The following is a 26,673-nucleotide window of genomic DNA, read 5'->3' on the forward strand; positions in this document are numbered from 1 at the left end:
TCAACTCCTGACAAAATAATGGAGGTAGGCTGTGATCATAACAAAAGGAAAGATGTCTTGGTCCATTCAGGCTGGTATAACAAAATACCACAGACTGGGTGGCTTACAAACAACAGAAGTTTATTTCTCATGGTGCTGGAGGCTGAGAAGTCCAAGATCAAGGTGCCAGCCCGATCACCTTCCTGGTTCATAGCTGGGGCCGTCTTGCTGTGTCCTCATGTTATGGAAGGGGCGAAGGAGCTCTGTGGGGTCTCTTTTATAAGGTCACAATTCCCACTCTATCCTCATGACCTGATTTCTTCCCAAAGGACCCACCCGTTAACACCCTCACTTTTAGGGGAGGCCATCTAAGGGGAAGTGAAATGGAAGGGAAATCTGGATTAAAAGGGATTTTAGACACGTATGTGTGGACCGTGTTTGAATTTTCATTTGAATGAACCAAGTATAAAAAGATTTTCCTTTTTCGTACAAGAGGAAATTTGAACACATGGAGTAATTGATATCAAGCAATCATTTAAAAAATTTTTTGGATGTGATGATGATATTGTGGTGGTGTCTTTTAAAAAAAGAACTTATCTTTTAGTTAAGTTAGTTAAGCATGTGGAATTATTTATGGGTGAAATGATACGACGTGTAAGATTTACTTTAACAATGTTGTTTTTGTTGGCCTTTGTGTTAAATAGAATTCTCAAAGGATGTGAACCTCACTTTTTCTTGGAGTAGACATAGAGAATGGACGTGTGGACACGGGGAAGGGAAGGGTGCGATGAATTGGGAGATTAGGTTTGACATAAATACACTACCATGTGTAAAAGAGATAGCTAGTGGGAACCTGCTGTATAGCACAGGGAGCTCCGCTCGGTGCTATGTGATGGCCTAGCTGGGTGGGATGGTGGGGGGACTGGGGGGAGGGAGGGAGGTTCAAGAGGGAGGGTGTGTGTGTATGCATATGGCTGATTCACTTCGCTGTGGGGGCAGAAATTAACACAACATTGTAAAGCAATTATACTCCAATGAAAAAAATAGAAGTAAAAATAGGCAAAATGTCTGAACAGACTCCTCATCAAAGGAGATACACAGATGGCAAGTAAGCATATGAAGGCTGCTCTGCATCATATGTCATTGGGGAAACGTAAGTTAGAACAACAATTAGATATCACTACACACCTATCAGAATGGCAAGAATCCAAAGCACCGACACCACCAAATGCTGGCAAGGATGTGGAACAACAGGAACTCATTCACTGCCGGTGGGAATGCAAAATGGTGCAGCCACTTTGGAAGATGATTTTGGCAGTTTCTTTCAAAACTAAACATGCTCTTCCCGTATGATTCAGTAATTGCACTCCTGGGTATTTACCCAAAGGAGTTGAAAACTTATATCCACACAGAAATCTGCACAGGCATGTTTATAGCTTTATTCAAAATTGTGGGCTTCCCTGGTGGCGCAGTGGTTGAGAGTCCGCCTGCTGATGCAGGGGACACGGGTTCGTGCCCCGGTCCAGGAAGATCCCACATGCCGCGGAGCAGCTGGGCCTGTGAGCCATGGCCGCTGAGCCTGCGCTCCGCAACAGGAGAGGCCACAACAGTGAGAGGCCCGCGTACCGCAAAAAAAAAAAAAAAAAAGAAAGCAAAATTGTCAAAACTAGGAAGGAACCAAGTTGCCCTTCAATAGGTGAATGGATAAAGTGTGGTACATGCAAACAATGGAATATTATTCAGCAATGAAAAGAAATAAACTTGCAAGCTACAAAAAACGTGGAGGAAATTTGAGTGCATACTGCTAAGTGAAAGAAGCCAATCTGAAAAGGCCGCATCCTGTATGATTCCAACTGCATGGCATTCTGGAAAAGGTGAAACTATGGAGACAATAAAAAGATCAGTGGTTGCCAAGAATTCAGGGGAATGGGGAGCGGGATGAGTAGGTGGACACTTTCAGGACAATGAAACTATTCTGTATGACAAGGTAAAGGTGGTACAAGACATTATACATTTATCAAAACCCATAGAACTATAAAACAAAGGGTGAAACCTAACATAAATTATAGACTTTCATTATTAATAATGAATCAATATTGGTTCATCAGTTAAAACAAATGAACTATACTAATGCAAGACATCAGTAATAGGGGAAATTGTAAAGAGGGGTCAAGAAGAGGGCATATATGGAAACTCTTGGTACTTTCTACATTTTTTCTGTAAACCTAAAACTGCTCTAAAAAACGAAGGTAGTCAAAAGCAACAAATTTCCAGTTATAAGAAATAAGTACTAGGGATGTAATGTACAACATGATAAATATAATTAACAGCTGTATGTTACATATGAAAGTTGTTGAGAGTAAATCCTAAGAGTTCTCATCACAAGGAAGAACATTTTTTTCTATTTCTTTAATTTTGTGTCTATATGAGATGAGGAATGTTTAGTAAACTTGTGGTAAGCATTTCATGACGTATATATGTCAGATCATTATGCTGTACACCTTAAATGTATACAGTACTGTGTCAATTATATCTCAGTAAAACTGGAAGAAAAAAATCTAAAAAAAAAATTATTACTATCCAATAGCCACCTATGTCAGCTGTGTGCAGAAGTTATCGATCATGAACTATGACCTGTCTTTAAAGTAATGTAATTTTGTTTCTTGTTCCTGGGTTTTGTTTATAATGAACTGTTAGAAATTTATGATGAAGATAACTGGCATTTACTGAGACATATTCCATGGCTACACTCATATGCACGTATTTTGACTTGGTAGTTTATGATGTGAACAAAAGTGTCCTGTGCTTTATGGGATAGTTAATATTGTCTTATGGAAGGAAACAAAATCAGTTGTCATTTTCAGGAGTCTTGTTGGCATAGACGTATGTTTTCTACCCATAAGCCTGAATGTGTATTCTTCTGACATATTTACTGTTTCTATAAACCATGGTATTCTTAAACATTTCAGAAATGTGACTTCTATAATATTTATCCTCTGCTGATATATTATTTATAGCATAAACTAGAGTTGTAAGTTCTTAGAAACATTCAGATTGTAGTTGTTTAACTACAGATTCCCAAGAGACAGTATTTTAGATGCCAATCAGTGCTTTTATTAATTCCTAGAATTTTTTTTTTTTTTTTGCGGTACACGGGCCTCTCACTGTTGTGGCCTCTCCCGTTGCGGAGCACAGGCTCAGCGGCCATGGCTCACGAACCCAGCCGCTCCGCGGCATGTGGGATCTTCCCGGACCGGGAAACGAACCTGTGTCCCCTGCATCGGCAGGCGGACTCTCAACCACTGTGCCACCAGGGAAGCCCCTTCCTAGAATTTTTTGAAATTAGTCTTTCGTAGTCTATTTTCTAGTGTTCTTCAGCCCTGTATGATTTTACGCTCATTCATTTCATAGCTAAAAGAAAAATATTGGAAATTTGTAAAGTTCAAATGGCATGATATAGGTAATAAAATTGAGCAGCTACAAGTATTGATGATGCTTGTGGGGGAAGGGCTGAGCAGAGGAGGGTAGGATACATTCTTAAGTTTATTAACACTTCCTTAACTTTTTAGAAGTTTTATAAATGGTTACATGCAACTGATTCTTGTGCCTACAGCCATGGTAATTTACTTTTTCTTTTTTCAAAATATTTATTGCTTTATTTATTTACTTGGTTGCCCTGGGTCTTAGTTGTGGCTCACTGGCTCCTTAGTTGCAGCAGGCAGGCTCCTTAGTTGCGGCACACATGTGGGATCTAGTTCTCTGACCAGGGATCGAACCCGGGGCCCTTGCATTGGGAGCTCCGAGTCTGATCCACTGCGTGCCACCAGGGAAGTCCCAGTAATTACCTTCTTTTGATGCCGTAAATATCAAAAACTGTGAGCAACCTTGGACTTTACCGCACTTGCAAGCTAACAAGTCAGCAGCCACAGTTTGGTGTATACTGGTAAAAACCTGAGACTTTGGGTCAGAGATGAAGGACAATTTATTACTCACAGCAGTAGCCAGAGTGCCAGTTTCCTGGACCTCGTTGCCTAGTGGATGATGGGAAGAGGGTCAGATGGCAGCTTTTATGCTGTGGGTTTTAATACAGGGAGGAACCCAGAGCTTATGAATATCCAATTTTTTTATAATGGGAAGTAAATGCTATGGAAGGAGATATTATCTTTATTTTGCCGGACAGTAAGGAAGCCTGTACTATGCTCTAGAGGAAACACTGTCTCTGTCTTCCAAACTGTCTTGAGAAGACAGTGTAGAGCAAAAATAGTCGATACATCCCTTGCAGGACATATAGAATCATGAGAGGCCCACAGAGAATGACCTTTTGGCAATATCTGTTCTTGATGAATTTGCACAAGAATACCTCACTCCGTTGGCCACTCGGGTTAATCAGAACGACAGACACTCTGACCAGATCTGTTCAATTTACCTCATACAAAATTTAACCAAGGGCATTACCAGTCATACTCCAAGGCAGCAGGATGAGGCCAACCTGAGCTAGACCACTCACTAGTAATAGTCCCAGGGTCAATAAAAATATAGTAAGGTTCATCAAGGCCATATTGGCCAGAGGGTGGCTTGAGTTTTGCCTACTGAACAGAGACACATGTCCATTTCAGCTTCTGTGTAGTTGGTGCTGAGACTGAACAGCTGCAGCAGTTCGGTGGATATGGGGGTTTAGCTTAGTGGAGAGCTGCGTGAGCAGTGCCTTTGCTTCAGGTGGCAGAATGGGGGATAAAGTTTACCCTGGAGGAATAGCTGCCACTTTTCAGGAAGAGCTGAGATGTACAGTTTCTAGCCGGTCCTTGAATGTTCAATTTCTATTCTTATAGGAGGGTACTGGGCCCTTCCTACCTTGATAGTCATTGGATCCGAGTTGATCCATCCCTCAGTGGAAATATCAGGTCAGAGAGTCACAAGGTCAGGCACTTAGTTTCAGCAAGACCCCAGTGGCAAGCTGAAGGGAGGCAGTGGGTGACCATGGCACAGAGGTGATGAGTCTAAAACCCCAGGATAGGTCTCTGGTTGGAGGCTGCCGCCCTTTGCTTGATGCTCTAATTGGTAAAATCATCAGTCACAGAGGTTATTAGGGTTGAGAGCATGCCACAGCTTGCTGGATGGTTTTCAACAGAGCCTTTTTGTTTGGGCTCAAAGGATACTGGTTTGTAGATTAGCTGATATTAAGCACCACATAGAATGCTCAAGTGTGGCACCTACTGTTTTCAGAACCCAAAGGGTCCAATAAGGTATTGGGCCCCCTTTTGGTGGTAGGGGACCGAAGATTTCCTTGACTGCCAGAGGGACTGAGCGTGAACCTGCCTACGTAATGCCAAGAAATTTAACGGGTGAAGGCTCTCAGATATTGTGAGGGTTTACAGGCCGCCTTTGCAGGCAGAGGTATGATAACACCACAGTCAGGACTGGGAGAGTGAGGCTTCTGACTTGGTCACTAACGGGATCTCTTCTATAGTGAAAACTTTGGATGTCAGAGTAAATCCTAACCACCGCTCCCCGGTGGCAAATAGCCTGAGGAGTTGAGGTTCCCCAGGGTGTGCTTGGCAGCCGTGCATATGGGTGTGAGTTGGTCTAGGGGCACAGGGGCCTGTGGAATAGAAAAGAAGGTGTTGGTCTTAGTCCGTGGAGAGCTCAGTTAGAGTCTCAGTGGCTGGAAGCATCGGGAGCAACACCTGGATTCAGGCTGCGGTGACCACTCTCGCCTCCAGCTCTGGTTTGCCTTTTCCACTGGCCACATGTGGCAGTTGGTTGTTGAGATCTTGCTTCTCTTCCTGCCCCGGCTGCCTTTGAGTCCTTAACGGAAGGCTGTGATTAGCCTTCTCCTGGGACTCTGTTGTTTCAGCTGGACCACGGCAGGGAGAATAGACAGAGAGCAATTTACATGTTTGACTAGCACTTCTTCACCTGTTGCTTTTTCTCATCTGGATGAATCACCTCCGGCACTTGTGGGACAGGGAAGTACAAGCATTTTGCACAAAATTCCTACTTTATGTTCAGATGTAGAAGCGACAGCAGTATACGGAAGAGCCCCCTGCAAGGTCTTAGCTTCAGAGGGAGACAGACATTCTGTCTTTCAAGTCTCTTGACTGTACAAGGATCCTTGAAAGGATCATCCAGAACAGAGGCAGTCAGTGCTTCGCTCACAAGATGGACAGAAATGCAAGCCCCTCCTGGAGAACTGTCTCCAGCAGTAAGTGGCACGGATGCCGCTCACTCTCTACTGTGCTTGTGGTTTGGAGTCGTTCTCTCCCTCCTGTTTTATTGTCAATATGATCGTGTCTATTTTATGTCTTCTCAGATTTGCCAGAGTTTTGATGGACTGATGCTATTCTTTAACTTTTTATGTATCAGGGTTGTTACTGCAAAGTGATCCTGAAAAAGGCCAGTTTCCTGAGCTTGTCTGACTGATACGCATTCAAATTTCCCTCCCCTTTGGCTTTCAGGAGCCCTGTCTTCTGGCTTCTTTTTCACTCACTGTGCCTTCTTGGTCTTCGCTAACTCCTTTCAACATCTCTCAGTGCAATTCTACAATATTCAGTAGAGGCTTTATGTCTATTCATTTGCAAAGAGGATTGAACATTTATTATATGGCAGTCACCTTCTAGGCCCTGAGGCTACAGCGACAAATAAAACGGGTAAGACTCCCTCCAGCCATGGATCTTCATACTCTGAGAGACACGTGCTGAGTATTGCATGTTATTTAATCCTCCCAACTGCTCCATCATCCCCCCTCCTCACTTGAGCTCTGACATCCCATGGTGGGTGGCCCTCTTCACCTTTGGCTCTGATGCCGCAACACCCTTTGCCCCCGAAAAGATACTCACATGTGCACACTTGCCAGGATCTGGCTCATCTGAATTATTCATGAAGAGGAAGAGAGTAATAAGTGTATATATTTTTAAAGAGTACCTTATCTCACTTCCTTAATTTGTTTGTCCACTTTGTATACTGTATGTAGCATTTTTTAAGGAACACCATCCACAGTGTTCCTTAGAAATCAGTGACTCAGTAACCTCTGGAGTCCACAACCAAGTAGACACTGTGAATGGAAGTTACAGCTAGGTAGTTGTTCTTAGTGTAAAGTATTTTATTCCCCCTCTATTAATTAAAACAACTACCATATTTAGTGAGATCTTTATATTTTCTTCAAGCCAAAGTGTGATCATCTTCTAGAAATTTTGCTTTGTGCTTGTGATTCTGGGGCATGCCACAATTATTGCAAGAGGTGACAAATCCACTTGAATACCAAACGTTGCCTGTAAACTGAATGGTTGTACATGCACGCCCTTGAGATAAAGTCATTTAAATGTTACAGTGCTTGGCATTTTTTTGTTATATGACTACTCCCAGTGAAAAGATAGTAAAAATACACATTTTTAATATTCAAAAGGAGTTCTAAGAAATGAGTAAAATTATTCACCCCAGAGAGGGGAACTGGTTGGTAGGGGACTGGAAAGAATGACTGTTTCACTGTATATCCTATTGTATCTCTTAATATTAATTCCTAGTGCATTAACTACCTACCCAAAAAATGAAATTGGAAAAAGTCCTTAGGATTTTGATGAATTGGAAACAGTTCTAGGTTACTTCCAAGAGCCTTTGCAACTCTTAGATCTATTGTTGATTATTCATGTCCAAAGGAAAGGAAAACACACACACTATTATTATAGAGAGTGGAACTTGTCATAGAATTCGGTATAATCATGCTAAGAAATTGACTACATTTCAAACCTTACACTGTTCTTGGAAGATCTTGAGTATATATTTACAGGATATGTTTAAATATCATGCTTTTAAAAATTTATTCCAGATTTTTGCAAGTCTGGTCCCACAAAACGCATAGCAAACAGAAAATGTTTACTTAACAAACAAAAGAAAACGATCTTTTTATATGAACTAGTGAAAGAAACTGGCCCTAGATTCTTGAGTTTACAGATATTTTATGGATTCACATTGTAAATCTGTCTTCAAAGAACAAAATTAAATTCTCTTGGTTCTAATATCTTTACCAAAAATAATAATGAGCACTATAGGTGTTCAATATCGAATGCCAACTGCTTAATGAATTTTGGACAAAGAGGTGAGTGGAATGTAAAAGCAGATCAAGCCTCACAGTTGGCTGACTGTGAACAAAATAACTTAGATAATTGAGTATATATTTGCTTTCAGAAAAGATACTAGAAACCTGTTACCAGATTCTCAGGAAAAAACAAACAAACTGCATCTTCATTTCTGCTTAAGGAGTTTATTTTTTAAAATAATATCTTCCCCAAAGAGGAGAAATCTTGAGTTGTATTTTCTCTTAATTTTATTACATTAATTGTTAATATATTTCCTTATGCCTCTTTTCTCTCGTATTCCTACTTCTTTTTTTTTATTAGTTATCTATTTTATACATATCAGTGTATATATGTAAATTCGATTTCCCAATTCATCCCACCCCTTCTTCCCCCCTTGGTGTCCATACGTTTGTTCTCTATCTCTCTTTCTGTTTCTGCCTTGCAAACCGGTTCATCTGTACCATTTTTCTAGATTCCACATATATGCGTTAATATATGATATTTGTTTTTCTGTTTCTGACTTAGTTCACTCTGTGTGACAGTCTCTAGGTCCATCCACATCTCTACAAATGACCCAATTTCATTCCTTTCTATGGCCGAGTAATATTCCATTGTATATATGTACCACATCTTCTTTATCCATTCATCTGTTGATGGGCATTTATGTTGCTTCCATGACCTGGCTGTTCTAAATAGTGCTGCAGTGAACATTGGGGTGCATGTGTCTTTTTGAATTATGGTTTTCTCTGGGTATATGCCCAGTAGTGGGATTGCTGGATCATGTGGTAATTCTATTTTTAGTTTTTTAAGGAACCTCCACACTGTTCTCCATAGTGGCTGTATCAATTTACATTCCCACCAACAGTGCAAGAGGGTTCCATTTTCTCCACACCCTCTCCAGCATTTGTTGTTTGTAGATTTTCTGATGATGCCCATTCTAACCTCTAGTGTGAGGTGATACCTCATTGTAGTTTTGATTTGCATTTCTCTAATAATTAGTGATGTTGAGCAGCTTTTCGTGTGCCTCTTGGCCATCTGTATGTCTTCTTTGGTCGTATTTCCTACTTCTTTGTCATTTTGCCTTTTACTTTAGGAGGTTTCCTTAATAAATCTGTTACATCTATAATGACATTTGCAAAGACTATTTTGTTGTTTATTGGTTGTATTGAATTTGTTTAACTTGTGTGTCTCCTCTCTCTTTCCTCATTACTTTTTTCCTTCCTCCCTTCCTTGCTTTGGTTATCCTCATAATATCCTCAAATCTCTGAGGGTGTATCTATTAGAGAAGCTCTCATTTTCATCCCTGCATATCATCTTGAGGTGGTTGTTCTGTAATTCATTGATTTTTTTTTCTTTAATATTCTTATCCTTAAGTATCTTTGAACTTTTAAAAAGATACATTTAGTAAAGAAAGACTTCCTGGGTTGGTTTAGGCTGGTGTAGATTTCCTTTGTGGTTATATGGGCTATTTTATCCATACAGATTCTTCCTTAAAGGACATCTTCTCAAAGGCAGGCCTCATGACTGGAAATGGATACATTGTAGAGGACAGGTGAATTTTTATTGCCAGTGGTGGAGTTTTTGAGATGGTCCCTATTAAATCTGAGCCCTGAGTGGGGCTCAAGGGTGTAAGAATTTACTCTCTTCTCTACTTCTTTCAAATAAATAGTTTTAAATTTAAATGAATCAATTTTATAATTAATTTTATTGAGATATAATTTTAAATTCAAGACAGTTGGTGGTAGTGATACGTTGAGAAATGGATGGATGTTATTTAACTCTTTAGATTAAGACTAATTTTGGTGAGAAATTTTAATTTTAGGATAGATTTGGCCCTGAGGCCACACATGCCAGTCTTATTAGGCTTGTTCTTACCTTTTTATTTTACTTATTTCTCTCACTCAACCTTATGTTGATCATCTGTCTCCTGCTAGACTTTGAGATGTCTGAGGGCAGGTATAAGGTTTCTATCTCAGGTGCCTTTGTGCCAAGCTCATAAAAATGCCAAGCACAGTAAAAGACGTGTTGTATAAATAGATAGATGAGAAAACTGAGGCCCAGAAACTGATTTTTAGGAAGCTTACAGATACATGAAAGGCGTTTATTATTTGTTGAGAGCTGCAGATAAAGGTGTCTTCCAGACTTTATGGAGCCCAGGTTCATTAATTACGGCAGAAATGGAACCCAAGTCCAATATTTTATCTGTGGCTACTTCACCTTGCTCTACAAAGGAGAATTAATGAGAAAGTGTAGGAGGGTTGTAATAGGTCACTCTATTACATTTTGGGGTTAGACTCAGTTCTTTTGTCTCAGTGAGACTTTCCCATTTGGTAGTCAGAGATAAAGATTAGGTCTGTGATTTCTTTTATGTTGCTTCATGGTTCTTAATATACATGTTTATCAACTCCTATGTTTCCCTCCATCTCTCCCTGGTCTGCCCTTCTTTCCCTGGTCTGCCCCAAAAGAAATAATATATTTAACCTGGGGATGAGCCTACACACAGTTTTTCTTTCTGTTCCATAATCAATATGTCTGTTTTGCCATTAAGCCTAATTACTGCATCTTACTCTCTCTGCCATAGATATTACCCCCAATTTTTCAGACTTATTTGAGCTTCTGTTATATGTAGCTTTATCAAGATCTTTTATAGCTATTCTTCAATTTTTCAGTCATAATTACCTCATTAAAATTTCTGACCACAAACTTTTGTGTTTTCTCGTGCTTGATTCATCGTCTACTACTCTTTTTGCCTCTCTCTCTGTAAAAATTATACAGAAAAAGGAGGAAGTCCTTGCATGTATAACCATGCCCACTATAAAAGTGTTTCATTTTCACTTTCTCCCTCTTATCTAATAGGTGTTAAAGAAAAAAAAATTCCAGCTATTAAAGGAAAATAATCATTCAGTAACACTTGTTAAAGCACAGTAAGGAAGGCTTGATTCAAGGGGGGAGGGATCGTGGTAGTAGGTGTAGGACCACTTCAGTGGGGTCCTGCAGTGGGAGAGAGATTGAACTCAATGGGCAAGTGGGAATTTACGGCCAAGGAGCAGGGTCAGTGGATGGAGAATTCTTAAGAGGAAACATCAGAGGATGAGGGGGGGATTCTGGCCAAGCCAACCTGACAGGATTCTTGCAGAAGGCAGGCCAGGGTGACCAGACATTACCAGGGGGATGGTGGAGGAAGAGGAACCCCATGAGATATTGCGCAGGGCAGGTGGCAGTGGGCGGGCGGAGGGTACTTAGCAGGACTCATGCTAAAATTGGACAATGCCGAGATAGACAAAGAGTTAGCCGTAGTTGAAAAAGAGTTCAGGATAGCCTGCGTAGAGTTTGGTCAACGAGATAATCTTTGTCTCAGGTGGTGTGCATTTGCATCTGGAGACCGTTTTTTCTTGCTTGTTTGAATAACTTCAAGTTCTTGTAGGTCTGTTTTGGTTCAAAGCAACATATATATATATATATATATATATATATATACACACACACACACACACACACATATATGTGCGTATATATATATATACACATATGTATATGTGTGTGTATATACATACACACACATATAAACACATGTATATAACATATATAAACATACATAGTAGTTCTTTTGTATTTGAAGAAAATCAAGGTTGATCTTGAGCTTTATATTAGCTGATGTGTTCTGTTCATTGCTGATTTCAGATACAATGTGCCTTGAGATTAATTGGCCATGTAGTAGTATAGAATAGTATATAAATTAACTATAATATGAAAATCCACGGTAATCATAGTAACTACTGCTATCTGTGGTGAGTGTTTACTCAGGTAGTCTATGAAAGTAAAATTATTTTTTTGTTTTCGTGGAAACTTTCTGCATTTGTTGGGCCCCTATGCACTAAGTCATATCTATGTGCGAAGTAACTTGTATCTCCCATGCATTCTTTGCATTTTCTTTATTTAAAAAAATTTATGCAGTCTCTCATGAAATATTACACCCAGGGGTTTAGGAATGACCCATTTTTCCAGTTTATTTGGTACTTTATTTTTTTTAAGTAATTTAATATTTATTTATTTAATTTTTGGCCGCGTTGGGTCTTTGCTGCTGCGTGCAGGCTTTCTTCAGTTGCAGCGAGCGGGGGCCACTCCTCGCTGTGGTACACGGACTTCTCATTGCTGTGGCTTCTCCTGTTGCAGAGCACGGGCTCTAGAGCTTGTGGCCTTCAGTAGTTGTGGCACTCAGACTTCAGTAGTTGTGGCTCGCGGGCTGTAGAGCGCAGGCTCAGTAGTTGTGGTGCACAGGCTCAGTTGCTCCGCGGCATGTGGGATCTTCCCGGACCAGGCTCGAACTCGTGTCCCCTGCACTGGCAGGTGGCTTCTTAACCACTGCACCACCAGGGAAGTCCCGGTACTTTATTTTTTTAAATATGGTTTAAAACATCTCTTTTTGTTGAAAATTTTGTTTTAGATACTATTTTAGATTACTTTTTTTTAAAAAAGGAAGCCATCTACATACACAGAATTTCGAAGCAAACCAGTAGTTATTCTGTGTATTTTTGGTTGATATTTATTGAGCTGGTACTTTGCGCTCCATCTTGTCTAAGGCTCTTTGAAAGAAGCTTAAGACCCTCTGTTCTTGAGAAGCTTTCACTCTTGCACGCCCTCTAGCTTTTCTCTCTTTTTCCATGGGTTTTTAGAGACTTACTTTTCTGTCACATTATATAACCTTCCTTAAATTGGGATGACACTCACAATCACTGTCAGCCAGGTGGCCATTCATGACCGGGGTGTATCATTCTTCAGGTCATTGTGATAAAGTCTGGCTTAGATTAGATGAAATACCACTTAAAAAATCAAAATAGTATACTCATTTTATATAATTTGGGAAACAATTTTAAAAGGTTGATAGAAGGAAAAGTACTGACATAAAGAAGAAGCTTTGCTCATATTGGTAATCAGGAAAATTTAAGACCCTGAGACAACAGGACTTTTAAATGCCGAAGTCTCCACCAAAATTGCCCTTTTTCCTTGAGATTCCTTTAATTGTCCCATCTGTTTTCTGCTTCTTCGAAGGTTCATAAGGCAGCCTGTGATTCTGCTGCAAACTCCGTAGCTGTTGATAGGTTACTGAGAGTCTCCCACTTAGCCTTTTCTGAGTTTTTTCTAAATCAAACTCCTGGTCTCAAACTTCTTGGGTTTTGCAAGAAGTATAGTACAAGGCAGGAAATCTACAAAGGTATGGAAGGGGCAGCCTAGAGGCTAAGCCCAGAGGCTTGGGTGTGAGAGTCTGGCTTTGTTCTGCCATTTAGTCAGTCTCTTTGCTTCTCAAGCCTTAGTTTTCCCTTTAGCAAAATGGAAAAAGTAATATAGGATTTTTTGGCCATAATTTGTAGCTGTCTGGGAGGAAGAAATTTCCCTCTGTCCTTCTAGGTTCTTCTGGCTGGTCTAAGAATTAAATTGACATGAGACAGATTAACAAAAGTTTAATAGAGAAGAAAAATCAAACAAGTTTAATAACATGTGTACATGGGAGAGATCTAGGAAAACTCACCAAAATGGCTGAAACTCTCATCTCAAATACCATCCTCAACTAAAGACAAAAGAAAGAAATTGTTGAGAGTGGAGAGTAGGTTATGAGAGGTTATCAGGAAAAGCACAGTAAATACAGGGAATGTTGTTATTGTAGATTTAGGTCATTGCTGGCTCCATTTCCATCAGTTGGAGTTTTTCCTCTTCCTGGTGCCTCTAGGAAGACACCCTTACAAATGGAGATTTTTCCTTATAAATGTCAGTGTTTCTTCTGAAGGGTTAAGAACTACTTGGTTTTCAGAGGTTTTTCCCTGTGTGCTGTTCCTGAGAAAATGACCAGCTTAAAATAATTCGTATGCCAGAGACCTATGTTGGGATGGCAGACTCTATTCCCCTGCATAGGGGTTAAATGAAATAGTGCATATACGATACTTTGATTTGTAACTTGTGTGTTTTTTTATCCTTGTATTCAGTGACCATGTGTGGAGCATCTGCTCTGTGCCAGGCACCAACAGTGAATAAGACAAAACTGAGTGTCCTCTTTGAGCTTTTTTCCTAGTGGGGGAGGATCTAAGTACTTGGTACATAATAAGCATTCGGCAACTGTTACCTCATTGTATAAGAAGTTACTGTATAACACAGTTTAACAGTAGAGCTTGCCGTATGATAAATTATTATTCTCTTTGGGCTGACAGTACTTGGGGAAAGGAGAGTTCTAATTACCTCCTCACACATCCCTACAATGGCTCCTGCTTCATCAGGGCTCAATCGAAGGAACTGCCAAGAGTTTCAGATGACAGCTTGCTGTGCCGGCACTTATATTCAGATGCTAATGGCATAAATTCTTTGGCTTTTATACTTGGGAGCAGATTGTATCTGTCTTCTTTAGATTTCATTCATAATCTTATTCACAAGTTCCTTTTAGCTTGTTAGAGAGGTCTGTAATTTTAGGATCATGAGTTGATTAACAAAAATAATGTTAAGAACTATTTCATTTTAACTTCAGTGTGTCAAGTCTGTAGAAGACATTCACAGTCTTACAGCTATCTGGAATACCTTGACATCGCTCTAAGCAATAACGCCGATAATAGCCATATCATTAAAAAAAACCCAACAACAACAATTATTTGAGTCTTCAGAACCTCCAGCTGAAATTATCGGGGAAGGGAAAATGGTGATCATTATAACTTAAAATGGCCTAAACTATATTTTACTTTGGGGCTGCCATTTCTCTCTCTCTAGGTTTTTCTCCTGCCATTATCCCTGTTAAAAGATAAACGGAGGCACATTAAAATTTGCAAGAGTTTATTTGAGCAGACATTTATTTGCATCAGGCAGCCCCTGATTAGTAGGTAGTGATTGGCTGTTCTTAAATTTCATTTGGCTGTACTGAAATTTCATTTCGGTATGTTTATAGTTGACTCTGGCTTAGGTTTGCATTTGCTTACACAGACTAAGAAGGCATTAGAGCCATCCCAGTCTCATGACCTCCTTGTTTAACACCTCTTTTCCCCATTCACAGCGTTGGCTACTTTTTTGTGTGTTTGACCCCTTTCGGCATTTGGTATTTTCTCTGCCTGGAATGCTCTACCTCTTCTGCCCAGGGCATTCATACTCACCTTCATGACAGCTGGAGTGCATCTTCTGTGACACCCCAGTCCCCCTGGGGGATTTTTGTTTCCCTTCCTGTGGGATTTCACTGTTTTAGCACATTGGGTTTGGTTTGTTTAATCTGTTGTTCTTTGAACTATTTTGGGACTTATTTTCCTCATTGGCCACAAAACATGAGTAGCCTTCTTAATATCATCAGCTCTTTCATGGCATCACAGGGAAATAATGGCTTTTAAATATAAACATTCGTTTCTGTTACAAACGCAGAGAACAGTATGATCATTCTCTGTTAATACCCTAGTGTCTTTTATCCTGGCATCTTAATTCCATGAACTTCAACTGATTTATTTATAAACTTCATACAACTCACAAATATTCATGATGTTGGTGTAAAATAATAGGAAGGGTAGCTTAAATACAGGTTTTAATTGCAACCATGAATTGTAAGATGCACCATTTATAAGATGCCATTAAAAAGGGGGAAAAAATGGCAAACTGACACAGTGCGAGGATACCACTGATTCTAAAATACATTTTGAATGCATCCTAAACTGCATTTTAGAAATGCTAAAATGTACAAAAATGTTCATTCTTAAATCAGTGAAATGTGGTCATGTTATAGCTTCTAAAAAGATTTAAGAACTCCATTGAGGAACAAAATGTAAAATTGGTTTCCATTTGGTTTCCTTTCCTTCATTTGCCTTTTGGTAGATGTGTGTATCTACCAAAGTCGTTAATGAGCAGGGAAGTCATCAAATGCCAGATGGCTGGAAGATGGAGGACTGATTGTTCAGAGGATCTGGGCACCCATCAGATTACCTAATCTGCTTTCATAACATTAGACATAACCTACAAATAAACAAAGTAAGAGAATTGCGAGTAGAGAGTTGATTCGTCATGCATGTTCATAGAAGTTTTGAATAAGTTCTCATCATGTTTGAAAAACTTTGAATTACAAGACATTTTATGAGAAACACTGCAAGTTGCCCTGCAAAAGGATTTGGAGCTAAAACTAACGTTGGATGCATATTGAGAAATGAGTTCTTTTGCTTCAGAATCTCATGTGATTGCTCGGTACAAAGGTTAGTTGTAAGAGCATGAAGATTAGTTGCATTTGACTTGATTCAGCGAATACGTCAGGATTTGTCATGTGCTAGGTGGAGATAAGGAAACCCTGGTTATTCTCCGGGCTTCTGCCAGCTTTTTACATGCTGTACTTTGGCAGCTTGTTGATTGTCTTGTATTAATATTGAAGTCATAGAAGACTATGGGCGTGGCACCAACTCTCCTCCTTTGAGCTAATGTGTAGTGGGATGGGCAGTGGACTCAATTATGAGAGGTCTAAGTCTAGCCTCACATCAACTTCTGGCAACAATGAACTGTTTAAATCTTAACTATCTCACTGGGCCTTGAGTTCTTTGGATGTTGACTTCTTTTTGATGATGAGGTTAGAAATAATGGTATCCACCCTTTTTCCCTTCATGGTCTCGGTCTGTTACTTTTATAATGCCATCGAAATAGAATTCAGTTTGTAGCTGGTTTAGAACTGGACCATATACTCCATTAAGTGAGGGGCACGAATATTGAGCCTGCCCTGGTTTGTTCTTTACAGTAAAAAAAAAAAAAAAAGTTCCAAGATTGTGTTTCTGTTCATACAGGGTATGGTGACATTAGAAGCAATTTTGTAAGACACAAAGTCTTACAGATTAATTGGGAAGAAATAGACTCACAGACATAGAAAACAAACAGTGGTTACCAAAGGGGAAAGCTGGGTGGGAGAGGGATAAATTAAGCATTTGGGAACATACACACACTACTATGTATACAACAGGTAACCAATAAGGACCTACTATATAGCAGGGAACTATATTCTATAACTTGTTACAACCTATAATGGAAAAGGATCTCAGAAAGAAATATAGATAGATAGATACATACATAATCTGAAGCACTTTGCTATACACCTGAAACTAACACAACATTGTAAATCAACTATACTTCAATAAAAATTTAAAAAATAAATTGATAAAAGGTTAATTGGGAAGAAATTTGGAACGCGGTAAAATTATGACGGTTAGGTTTGTGTACAAGTGTGTATGGTTAGTTGTAGGGTACCTATTTTAGTGATACAGGAAACAGCACAGTGAGTGGTTTTTAAAGTTTATGTTAGAAACAGTTATGTCATGACTTCTTTGTGCTAAGACCTAGGTTAAATTTTGAAGAGAAAAGGGATGAGTAAATTATTTTTTCTACTTGCCTAAAGTGTATCCTAAGGTGCCAGGCTGTGAAGCTCTTATCCCTGTTGAATGAATGAATGAGTTAAAGTCTTCCTGTGTTTTGATGCTTGCTTGCTCTTTGTCTTCTCCAGTTCCTCTCTAGATCATCTTTACCATAACCCAGCCTGGACCATGGTCATTGCGTTAATTAAAACTCAGTTTCTCTCTACAGAATAGTGAAACCCCAAATGCTATTGGCTTAAATAAAATAAGAGTTTAGTTTTCTCTCATATAAAAGAAATCTGGAGCCAGGAATTGAAGTGCTGGGATGGAGGCTTCATGGAAGCATCAGGGACCCAGGGACCCAGGCTCTTTCAGGCTGTTGCCCTTGTTCTTGGGATCCCAAGTGACTGCTAGACTTTCATTCATTCATCAGTCTTGCTCCAGATGGCAGGATGGAGGAAGAAAAGCAGAAGGAAAGGCCCCCTCCACTTTAGGGAGCCCCCATAGAAGTAACAGATAAGGCTCTTCTGTGTATCTTCTTGGCCAGAACTTAGTCTTATGACTGCATTTTGCTGCAAAGGAGTCTGAGAGATGGTTTTTCACCATTTTGGTAAAAACCAAAACCAAAAAACCCCTCAGGTTTCTGTTGTTAAAGAATGAATATTGTGAGACGATCACTGTCTCTGCCAGTCATTCACTCTAACGCTGCCCGAAGATGCCTCCTTGCTTCCCTTTACCTCTTGACAAGCGATTTTGCCACTTCTCAAACCAGCTGTCATCACCGTCTTACTTGTTTACACCGATTCCTATTTCTACTCCCAGAGGAGTCTAGATGAGAAAAGGAAAGAACATCAGATCCTAGTACCTAAATATCTTTATGTATATAATTTGTCATGCTGTAGTTGCCAACCCAGAGTATTAGAAGTTATATGACTGGTTTAAACCATCTCTGATTTAACACAATATTTATTGTGTCTTTAAAGGTTTCCTGTGTTATTGTTAAGCCAGAGATCTAAGGTTTAGATTCAATATGAATAAACTAGCAGGCCTGCTCTAAAAAAAAAAAAAAAAAAAAAAAAAAGAATTGGTGGGAAAAGTCCTGAATTATAGGCAGATCTGATGTCCTATGCCTGTTAGTTAACCCCAAATGAATTCCTGTTTTTAAACCTGTGGACTGTCAGTTCCTGTAGTCCGTTTCTTACAGCAGTCATTTTAAATGTTCCATTTGACTTCCATATCTTCATTTTGTTTCTTGTTTACTTTCTTATAAATAAATTGACCGTACTCTGCCTCTACCTCAATTTGGTATGTCTCTGTGATAGGTCATCCTGTGCCTGAATCTCAACACCTGTTTTTATCAATAGTATGTAAGCCGTAGGGCAGGGGGGTGGGGAGAGGGAGTGTTAATTCCTGAACAAGACTACTCTGTGCTCTATAAATACCTGTTAGGGCTTCCCTGGTGGCGCACTGGTTGAGAGTCCGCCTGCCGATGCAGGGGACACGGGTTCGTGCCCCGGTCCGGGAAGATCCCACATGCCGCGGAGCGGCTGGGCACGTGAGCCATGGCCGCTGAGCTTGCGCGTCCGGAGCCTGTGCTCCGCAGCGGGAGAGGCCACAGCAGTGAGAGGCCCGCGTACCACAAAAAAACAAAACAAAACAAAAAAACCTGTTAAATGAATAAATAGATCATTTCCCTTCTCTCTCTTACTTCCCTCCTCCTAATTCGAATATAATATTTTCTGTATTTAAAATACCTGCTCCGGGCTTTGCTGCCTTTTTCCCCCATTTCTCACAGTTCAGTTTTTATTTTTTAAGAAGAGGCATCTCTCAGTTTTCTAACTCCTTGTTCTCTTTACTATCTTGAGGCTGCCTCCGTGAATTTTTAGACTCTTCTTTGAGATTTTCCCACCCTCATTGGCCTTTTCTCATTGTCTAGGCTCTGTGACGTCTCCTCGGCATGCTCTGTTATCGACGGCTCATTCTTGGAATTACCTGCTTAGTTCTTTTACCTTTCTGGCTTTTTCTTCTGTATTTCCTTTGTTGACGTCCTTCTGTTCTGTAACGGTGAGCAAAACATGACAATTTTGTGTTCGTAATTTGTTCTTTTCTCTCTCTGCTCTTTCTTTGTAGTATCTCAGCTTGTGTCTGTGCTTTGACCTTTAGCTATCACCTCTGTGTGGATGATCCCCCGATATACATAAATTGCCTTTACTACTTATTTCTCTATCACTCTAAATACTTCGTGGTGCCTCAATTGAAATTCCTCCGTCATCCTAAACAGCATGTCTAAAATCTGGGATGTTAGTATTCATGTCTTAGGTGCACGTCATTAGGGTGTTGCTTCCTAAACTTTCCATGGTAACAGTCCTACTGGCAAAGGATAGCAGCTTCCTGTGTGTTGTTTTCCTTGTCTGGAATGCCCTTTGCTTTATTCTGTCCAGCTACTTCTTTTTAAGATCAAGTTCAAAAATCTGCATATCACAAAGATTTCTAGGATGACACCAGACCTTACGGACTTTCTAGGCTTTGAACTTCTGCCACATTCATTTATCTGTTACCCAGCATTCCTTATATCCTTCCTTGTGTTGTACTGTATTGTGGAATAAATCGTCTTTATTATAACTGTCTTCTCTCACAGATACCCTGTAATCTATTCCTCTTTGCACTCCTGGTAACTGGTATATAATCGGCACTTAATAACGTTTGCTGTGGGTGATGCCACCCCCTTTTCATTTCCTTATCTTGTTCCATTTCTAACACTGAGATTGCTTTAAAAAACAAAGTTAATTTTTCTTATCACCAAACAAACATTTCTTTCCATAAATGAAATGGAGTGCTTGGACTGAGCTGAATGACAGATTTTCAACAGCCTGATTGCGTTCTGCTTTGCACTGTTTACAGTACATTATAAAAGGCTTGAAATGATTGTTGGAGAAGTAACTTTTTTCCATCTTTCTTAGTCTTTTGAGTGTCATCTAAAAACTTGGAATAGAAGAGTCATGAAAAGAACTAGTAGGATTTTGTGGAAACAAAGTTTTACATTGGAGAGTTCAAGATAACTCGGGGTGGAGGGAGAGAATGAAAGTGAAGGAGAGAATATGAATGAGGATGAAAATGCATGTGAAAGTACACACCCATTAGACCTATGCTACTTGGCAAACAACGTCAAGATGATAGCAGACCAGCCAGGTAGAAGGGTACTTGAATCAAAGTGTTACATATATCAAAAGGATAAGGATTCATATCAAGGGCATTTTTGCTGCACACCCTGTACAAAAAGAAGCGTACCCAATTGTCTTTATGATAAACTATTTTTATGGTAAATTCCTCAGCAATATGGTAATGTGATGGACATATTGAATAAAGTAGATCCAATTAACCTATGGTATTTTTTAAAATTCAGGTGTAAGAAATTAGCTGTGATTAAAATTTAGCTCTGTGTAGACTGCAAATCTGGTCTCAGAGAGTATGATTCCAGACTCATATGAGGGGAGTGAAAGACTTGGTTCACTTGTTTACGTTATTTTGCTTTTTTTCCCCATAGGGAGTTTGAAATACTGCCTTGTGATTCTGAATCAGCCTTTGGACAAATGTTTTCGTCATCTTTGGTGCAAAGGTAACCTTACTTAGCATTTATGTTTCTTTGCTTTTTTACTCTACTTGGGACTAATGTGACTGTTAAATATCCCAGAACTCAACTGGAATACCAAAAAGTGGAATTTAAAATAAGGTGATTTAATTATTGAATTATCAGAAGAATCCATTTTTGCTTCTCTGTTAACCTGTTTATACATGTGGTTTCCACAGCGTGGACCTCCAAGGACAGAATTACAATATAACATCACTCTATTGCAGTTCGTAACTACTGTATGTTTATCCTGAGTATTCAACAAGTATTTGTTCCAGTGTAAATATTTTTGGCACCAGTGACAGCAAAAAGCATCCACAAGCCTCCCTCATTCTGGCATTCAGTAATTAGGTATCTGCAGGGTGACTGGATTTGCAACATTAAAACAGAAGACATGTTGCCAATATATTAGAATCTCTAGGGATTCTGAAAAATATAGTTAAAAATGGAATAGTTTCACAAAATTAAACTCCTGTGAGGTTTCATGTCAAAAATAGGTTCTATTGGGCTTCCCTGGTGGCGCAGTGGTTGAGAGTCCACCTGCCGATGCAGGGGACGTGGGTTCGTGCCCTGGTCTGGGAAGATCCCACATGCCGCGGAGTGGCTGGGCCCGTGAGCCATGGCCGCTGAGCCTGCGCATCCAGAGCCTGTGCTCCACAACGGGAGAGGCCACAACAGTGAGAGGCCCGCGTACCGCAAAAAAACCCAAAAAAACAAAACAAAAAATAGGTTCTATTAACTCTTTTATATTATTCTTTGATTTTTATGGAATGAACTCAAAGTGATGTTAAATAGCATTTGCTGTTTTGAACCTCTGCTCTTCTTTAATGAAATCTTGAGATTTTTTTTCAAAGGGATCCTTCTGCTATGTTATCAATGTGAGTTTTGGGTCAAATGATAGGCAGAAGAACTTGATTTGTGATATACTGAAGCATATTCCTGATACTGTCTCATCAGCCCAGAATTCTTTAGTTATTCTCATCATTAAGGTTGTGTGTCTTAGAGTGCAAATGTATTATGTTAATAAGCTCACATCTGGACAAAGGTAGTTGTGATACTAGAGGGAATAAATCATTATACATGATTTTGTGAAAAGAATTTTTCTTATCCAGTAGGATCATGATGAAAACTCTTGGTATTCTAAACTTAGCCATCTTTAAGTTAGGTAATGTAAACTTTGACATTATAGTTGTGTACTAACATTGCCCTCACAGACAATTACTTAAGTATTATCTTTCATAGCACTTACTACTCATTTACTTGTAATTAGGTAGTTATTTGGGTACCATAGTCCAAAAGGTCTTTTTTGTCACTTTATCTCTATTACCTAGTTCTGTGTCTGGTGCATAATTGCTTAGTAATTACAAGGAATAAAAGAATTTAATATGGTTGATATTGCGATTAAATACCAGAGCAAACTGCTTAGGCACATCTTTTCTACCTGAACTCATTACATCAGGTTTTATAATCATTTTAGGAGAGTGTGTGAGCAACTGTGTTTTACTGCAAACATTAGAAATAGACAAAATATTCATTGATAGGAACTGTTGGAAACCTTGGATAATGAAAACCACATCTTAAGCCTTATATTTTGGGGAGTTAATGGTCCTATTTTGCACGTAGTGTGAAATGATGTAGATTTTTGAGCTGATTGAAGTTCTTCATCTCATTAGTTTTTCTGCAGTGAATTTGATCTGAAAAAGTCTCAGGCCTGACATTCACCCGCTAATCATTTGATTTGCATAAAAAAATGAACACTTGGTTAGTATGTATCAATATACATGAAGAGAAGTAAAGGTATCTAAAGTGTCTTGTGTACTGAAATGGTTAGATAATTCTCATTTCCAAAATAACTTTCCTTTAGGTTATTGAAATGTTAAATTCTTTCATATATGCCTCTAGGATAATTCTTGGCATTTTGGAGCCATGAACCATTTTAAAAATCAGATCTGTTAACAAAGACTAAGGAATAGGTTTTTTGTGAGTCTCATAACAGAGGCTGTGGGTTTATGTTTGTGCTGCTGCTCTTCCAAGTAAAGGCAATGAAACGGGGCAACTCTGAGCTTGAGTTGTTGCTTTTCACAACAGAGAGAGCCCCAGAAAAAAGCAGCATCATGGGTTTGGGAGGGAAGTCAGCATTGTGGTTTGGGATTTCATTTCAGCAAGTAAGTCATGGCTGGGGGCTGCCGTGCTGTTGCTGTCGAGCTCATATGTACAACATTTTCTGTAACTTCTGTGGATGTGAAGATTTGGCAGGAGCAGAAATTAAGGGGTGGAAGCTGGACTGCTAGACTAAAACACAGAAAAATTTGAAGGCTGATACACAATATAAGTCTCTTATATAAAATCTATATTTTACCTTTAACCTATAGGCCAAGGGCTTCTGTTGAGTGAGTATTTCCTGAGATTCGTTTCAGGGGAAAGACTACTCTGAAGGTTTTAATTTCTTCCTGCAATGTTTAAGTGGCATGTTATAAAGTCTACTTAAAATGACTAAAGGAGGGATTCAAGGGAGATTAAGATTATAAAAGTTTTTGAGTGTGTTTTCCCTTTAGTGCATCGTGAAGTTTTAATGATTTTCTTGGTCACAAGCCTTGGAATAATAGCCCTACGTGTCTAGCGTTTTGTACTCTGGGTTTAATCTGGGGACATAAAGTAAGTATTTGGTAGGTAGGTAGATAAAACAACAGAAGTATAGTTAGTGAGTATAGATAAAATGACAGAAATATAGATAGTATCTCACTAACTTTCTGTAGCGATCAGAGATTATTGGCCTTTGTGACTATTGGCCTCAGATTTCTTAACCTCTTTTTTTTGTGGAGGGGAGGAGGAAAGGGCACAGTCATGAACTGTCTATAAAAGACTGAAATGTACACCCTTTTTAGCAATATGCAGTGCGTCATAAAAGAAAGCGTATTTCTTTAAATTGTGTAATTCCACTTCTAGGAATTCATCCTGAGTGGAGGGTGGGGGGAAACAACCAAAGACGTAACCAAAGGTTTACAAGCAAGAAACTCAACATTATTAATGATGGGAGAAAACTGGAAATAACCTAAATATCCAGCAGAAAGGGTGTGACAAAATACAGCATGGAATATCCATCATAAGGAATCTTAACACAAACCTCCAAAACTGCATTTCTGAAATTGGTTGTGTTTTTTAATCAATTAATTAATTAATTAATTTTTAAAATTTAATTTTTTTTATACAGCAGGTTCTTATTAGTCATCCATTTTATACACATCAGTGTATACGTGTCAATCCCAATCTCCCAGTTCATCACACCACCACCCCCACACCCTCTGCTTTCCCCTCTTGGTGTCCATACTTTTGTTCTCTACATCTGTGTCTCAACTTCTGCCCCACAAACTGGTTCATCTGTACCATTTTTCTAGGTTCCACATATATGTGTTAATATACGATATTTGTTTTTCTCTTTCTGACTTACTTCACTCTGTATGACAGTCTCTAGATGCATCCATGTCTCTACAAATGACCCAATTTCATTCCTTTTTATGGCTGAGTAATATTCCATTGTATGCATGTACCACATCTTCTTTATCCATTCACCTGTCGATGGGCATTTAGGTTGCTTCCATGTCCTGGCTATTGTAAATAGTGCTGCAGTGAACATTGGGGTGCATGCGTGTTTTTGAATTATGGTTTTCTCTGGGTATATGCCCAGTAGTGGGAGGGCTGTGTCATATGGTAATTCTATTTTTAGTTTTCTAAGGAACCTCCATACTGTTCTCCATAGTGGCTGTATCAATTTAATTCCCACCAACAGTGTAAGAGGTTCCCCTTTTCTCCATACCCTCTCCAGCATTTGTTGTTTATAGATTTTCTGATGATACCCATTCTAACTGGTGTGAGGTGATACCTCATTGTAGTTTTGATTTGCATTTCTCTAATAATTTGTGATGTTGAGCAGCTTTTCATGTGCTTCTTGGCCATCTGTATGTCTTCTTTGCAGAGATGTCTATTTAGGTCTTCTGCCCATTTTTGGATTGGGTTGTTTGTGTTTTTAATACTGAGCTGCAAGAGCTGTTTATATATTTTGGAGATTAATCCTTTGTCAGATGATTCGTGTGCAAATATTTTCTCCCATTCTGAGGATTGTCTTTTCGTCTTGTTTATGGTTTCCTTTACTGTGCAAAAGCTTTTAAGTTTCATTAGGTCCCATTTGTTTATTTTTGTTTTTATTTCCATTACTCTAGGAGGTGGATCAAAAAAGATCTTGCTGTGATTTATGTCAAAGAGTGTTCTTCTTATGTTTTCCTCTAAGAGTTGTATAGTGTCCGGTCTTACATTTAGGTCTCTAATCCATTTTGAGTTTATTTTTGTGTTAGGGAGTGTTCTAATTTCATTCTTTTACATGTAGCTGTCCAGTTTTCCCATCACCACTTATTGAAGAGACTGTCTTTTCTCCATTGTGTATCCTCGCCTCCTTTGTTGTTGATCATAGGTGCGAGGGTTTATATCTGGGCTTTTTATTTTATTCCGTTGCTCTATATTTCTGTTTTTGTGCCAGTACCATATTATCTTGATTACTGTAGCTTTGTAGTATAGTCTGAAGTCAGGGATCCTGATTCTTCCAGCTCGATTTCTTTTCCTCAAGACTGCTATGGCTGTTCGGGGTCTTTTGTGTTTCCATACAAATTGTGAAATTTTTTGTTCTAGTTCTGTAAAAGATGCCATTGGTAATTTGATAAGGATTGCATTGAGTCTGTAGATTGCTTTGGGTAGTATAGTCATTTTCACAATATTGATTCTTCCAATCCAAGAACATGGTATATCTCTCCATCTGTTGGTATTATCTTTAATTTCTTTCATTAGTGTCTCATAGTTTTCTACATACAGGTCTTTTGTCTCTCTAGGTAGGTTTATTCCTAGGTATTTTATTCTTTTTGTTGCAATAGTAAATGGGAGTGTTTCCTTAATTGCTCTTTCAGATTTTTCATCCTTAGTGTATAGGAATGCAAGAGATTCTGTGCATTAATTTTGCATCCTGCAACTTTACCAAATTCATTGATTAGCTCTAGTAGTTTTCTGGTGGCATCTTTAGGATTCTCTATGTATAGTATCATGTCATCTGCAAACAGTGACAGTTTTACTTCTTCTTTTCCCATTTGTATTCCTTTTATTTCTTTTTCTTCTCTGATTGCTGTGGCTAAAACTTCCAAAACTATGTTGAATAATAGTGGTGAGAGTGGACATCCTTGTCTTGTTCCTGATCTTAGAGGAAATGCTTTCTGTTTTTCACCATTGAGAATGATGTTTGCTGTGGGTTGTCATATATTGCCTTTATTATGTTGAGGTAGGTTCCCTCTATGCCCACTTTCTGGAGAGTTTTTATCATAAATCGGTGTTGAATTTGTCAAAAGCTTTTTCTGCATCTATTGAGATGATCATATGGTTTTTATTCTTGAATTTGTTACTACGGGGTATCACATTGATTGATTTGTGTATATTGAAGAATCCTTGAATCACTGGGATAAATCCCACTTGACCATGGTGTATGATCCTGTTAATGTGTTGTTGGATTCTGTTTACTAGTATTTTGTTGAGGATTTTTGCATCTCTATTCATCAGTGATATTAGTCTGTAATTTTCTTTTTTTTGTAGTATCTTTGTCTGGTTTTGGTATCAGGGTGATGGT

At 39.0% G+C, this 26,673-nt stretch overlaps 1 protein-coding gene across 3 annotated transcripts in view; it reads left to right on the forward strand.

Moving 5' to 3' along the window:
• The window catches only part of TPK1 (thiamin pyrophosphokinase 1), a 341,016-nt gene that overhangs the window by 34,650 nt on the left and 279,693 nt on the right, over positions 1 to 26,673 (forward strand). For all 3 annotated transcript variants that reach the window (XM_082661977.1, XM_082661975.1, XM_082661976.1), the window contains one exon: positions 20,931 to 21,002. In XM_082661977.1, the coding sequence (XP_082518103.1) occupies positions 20,931 to 21,002 (72 nt within the window). The remainder of the gene's footprint in view (positions 1 to 20,930; positions 21,003 to 26,673) is intronic.

Source organism: Grampus griseus, assembly GCF_964374135.1.
Source record: "Grampus griseus genome assembly, chromosome: 9".
NCBI lineage: Eukaryota > Metazoa > Chordata > Mammalia > Artiodactyla > Delphinidae > Grampus > Grampus griseus.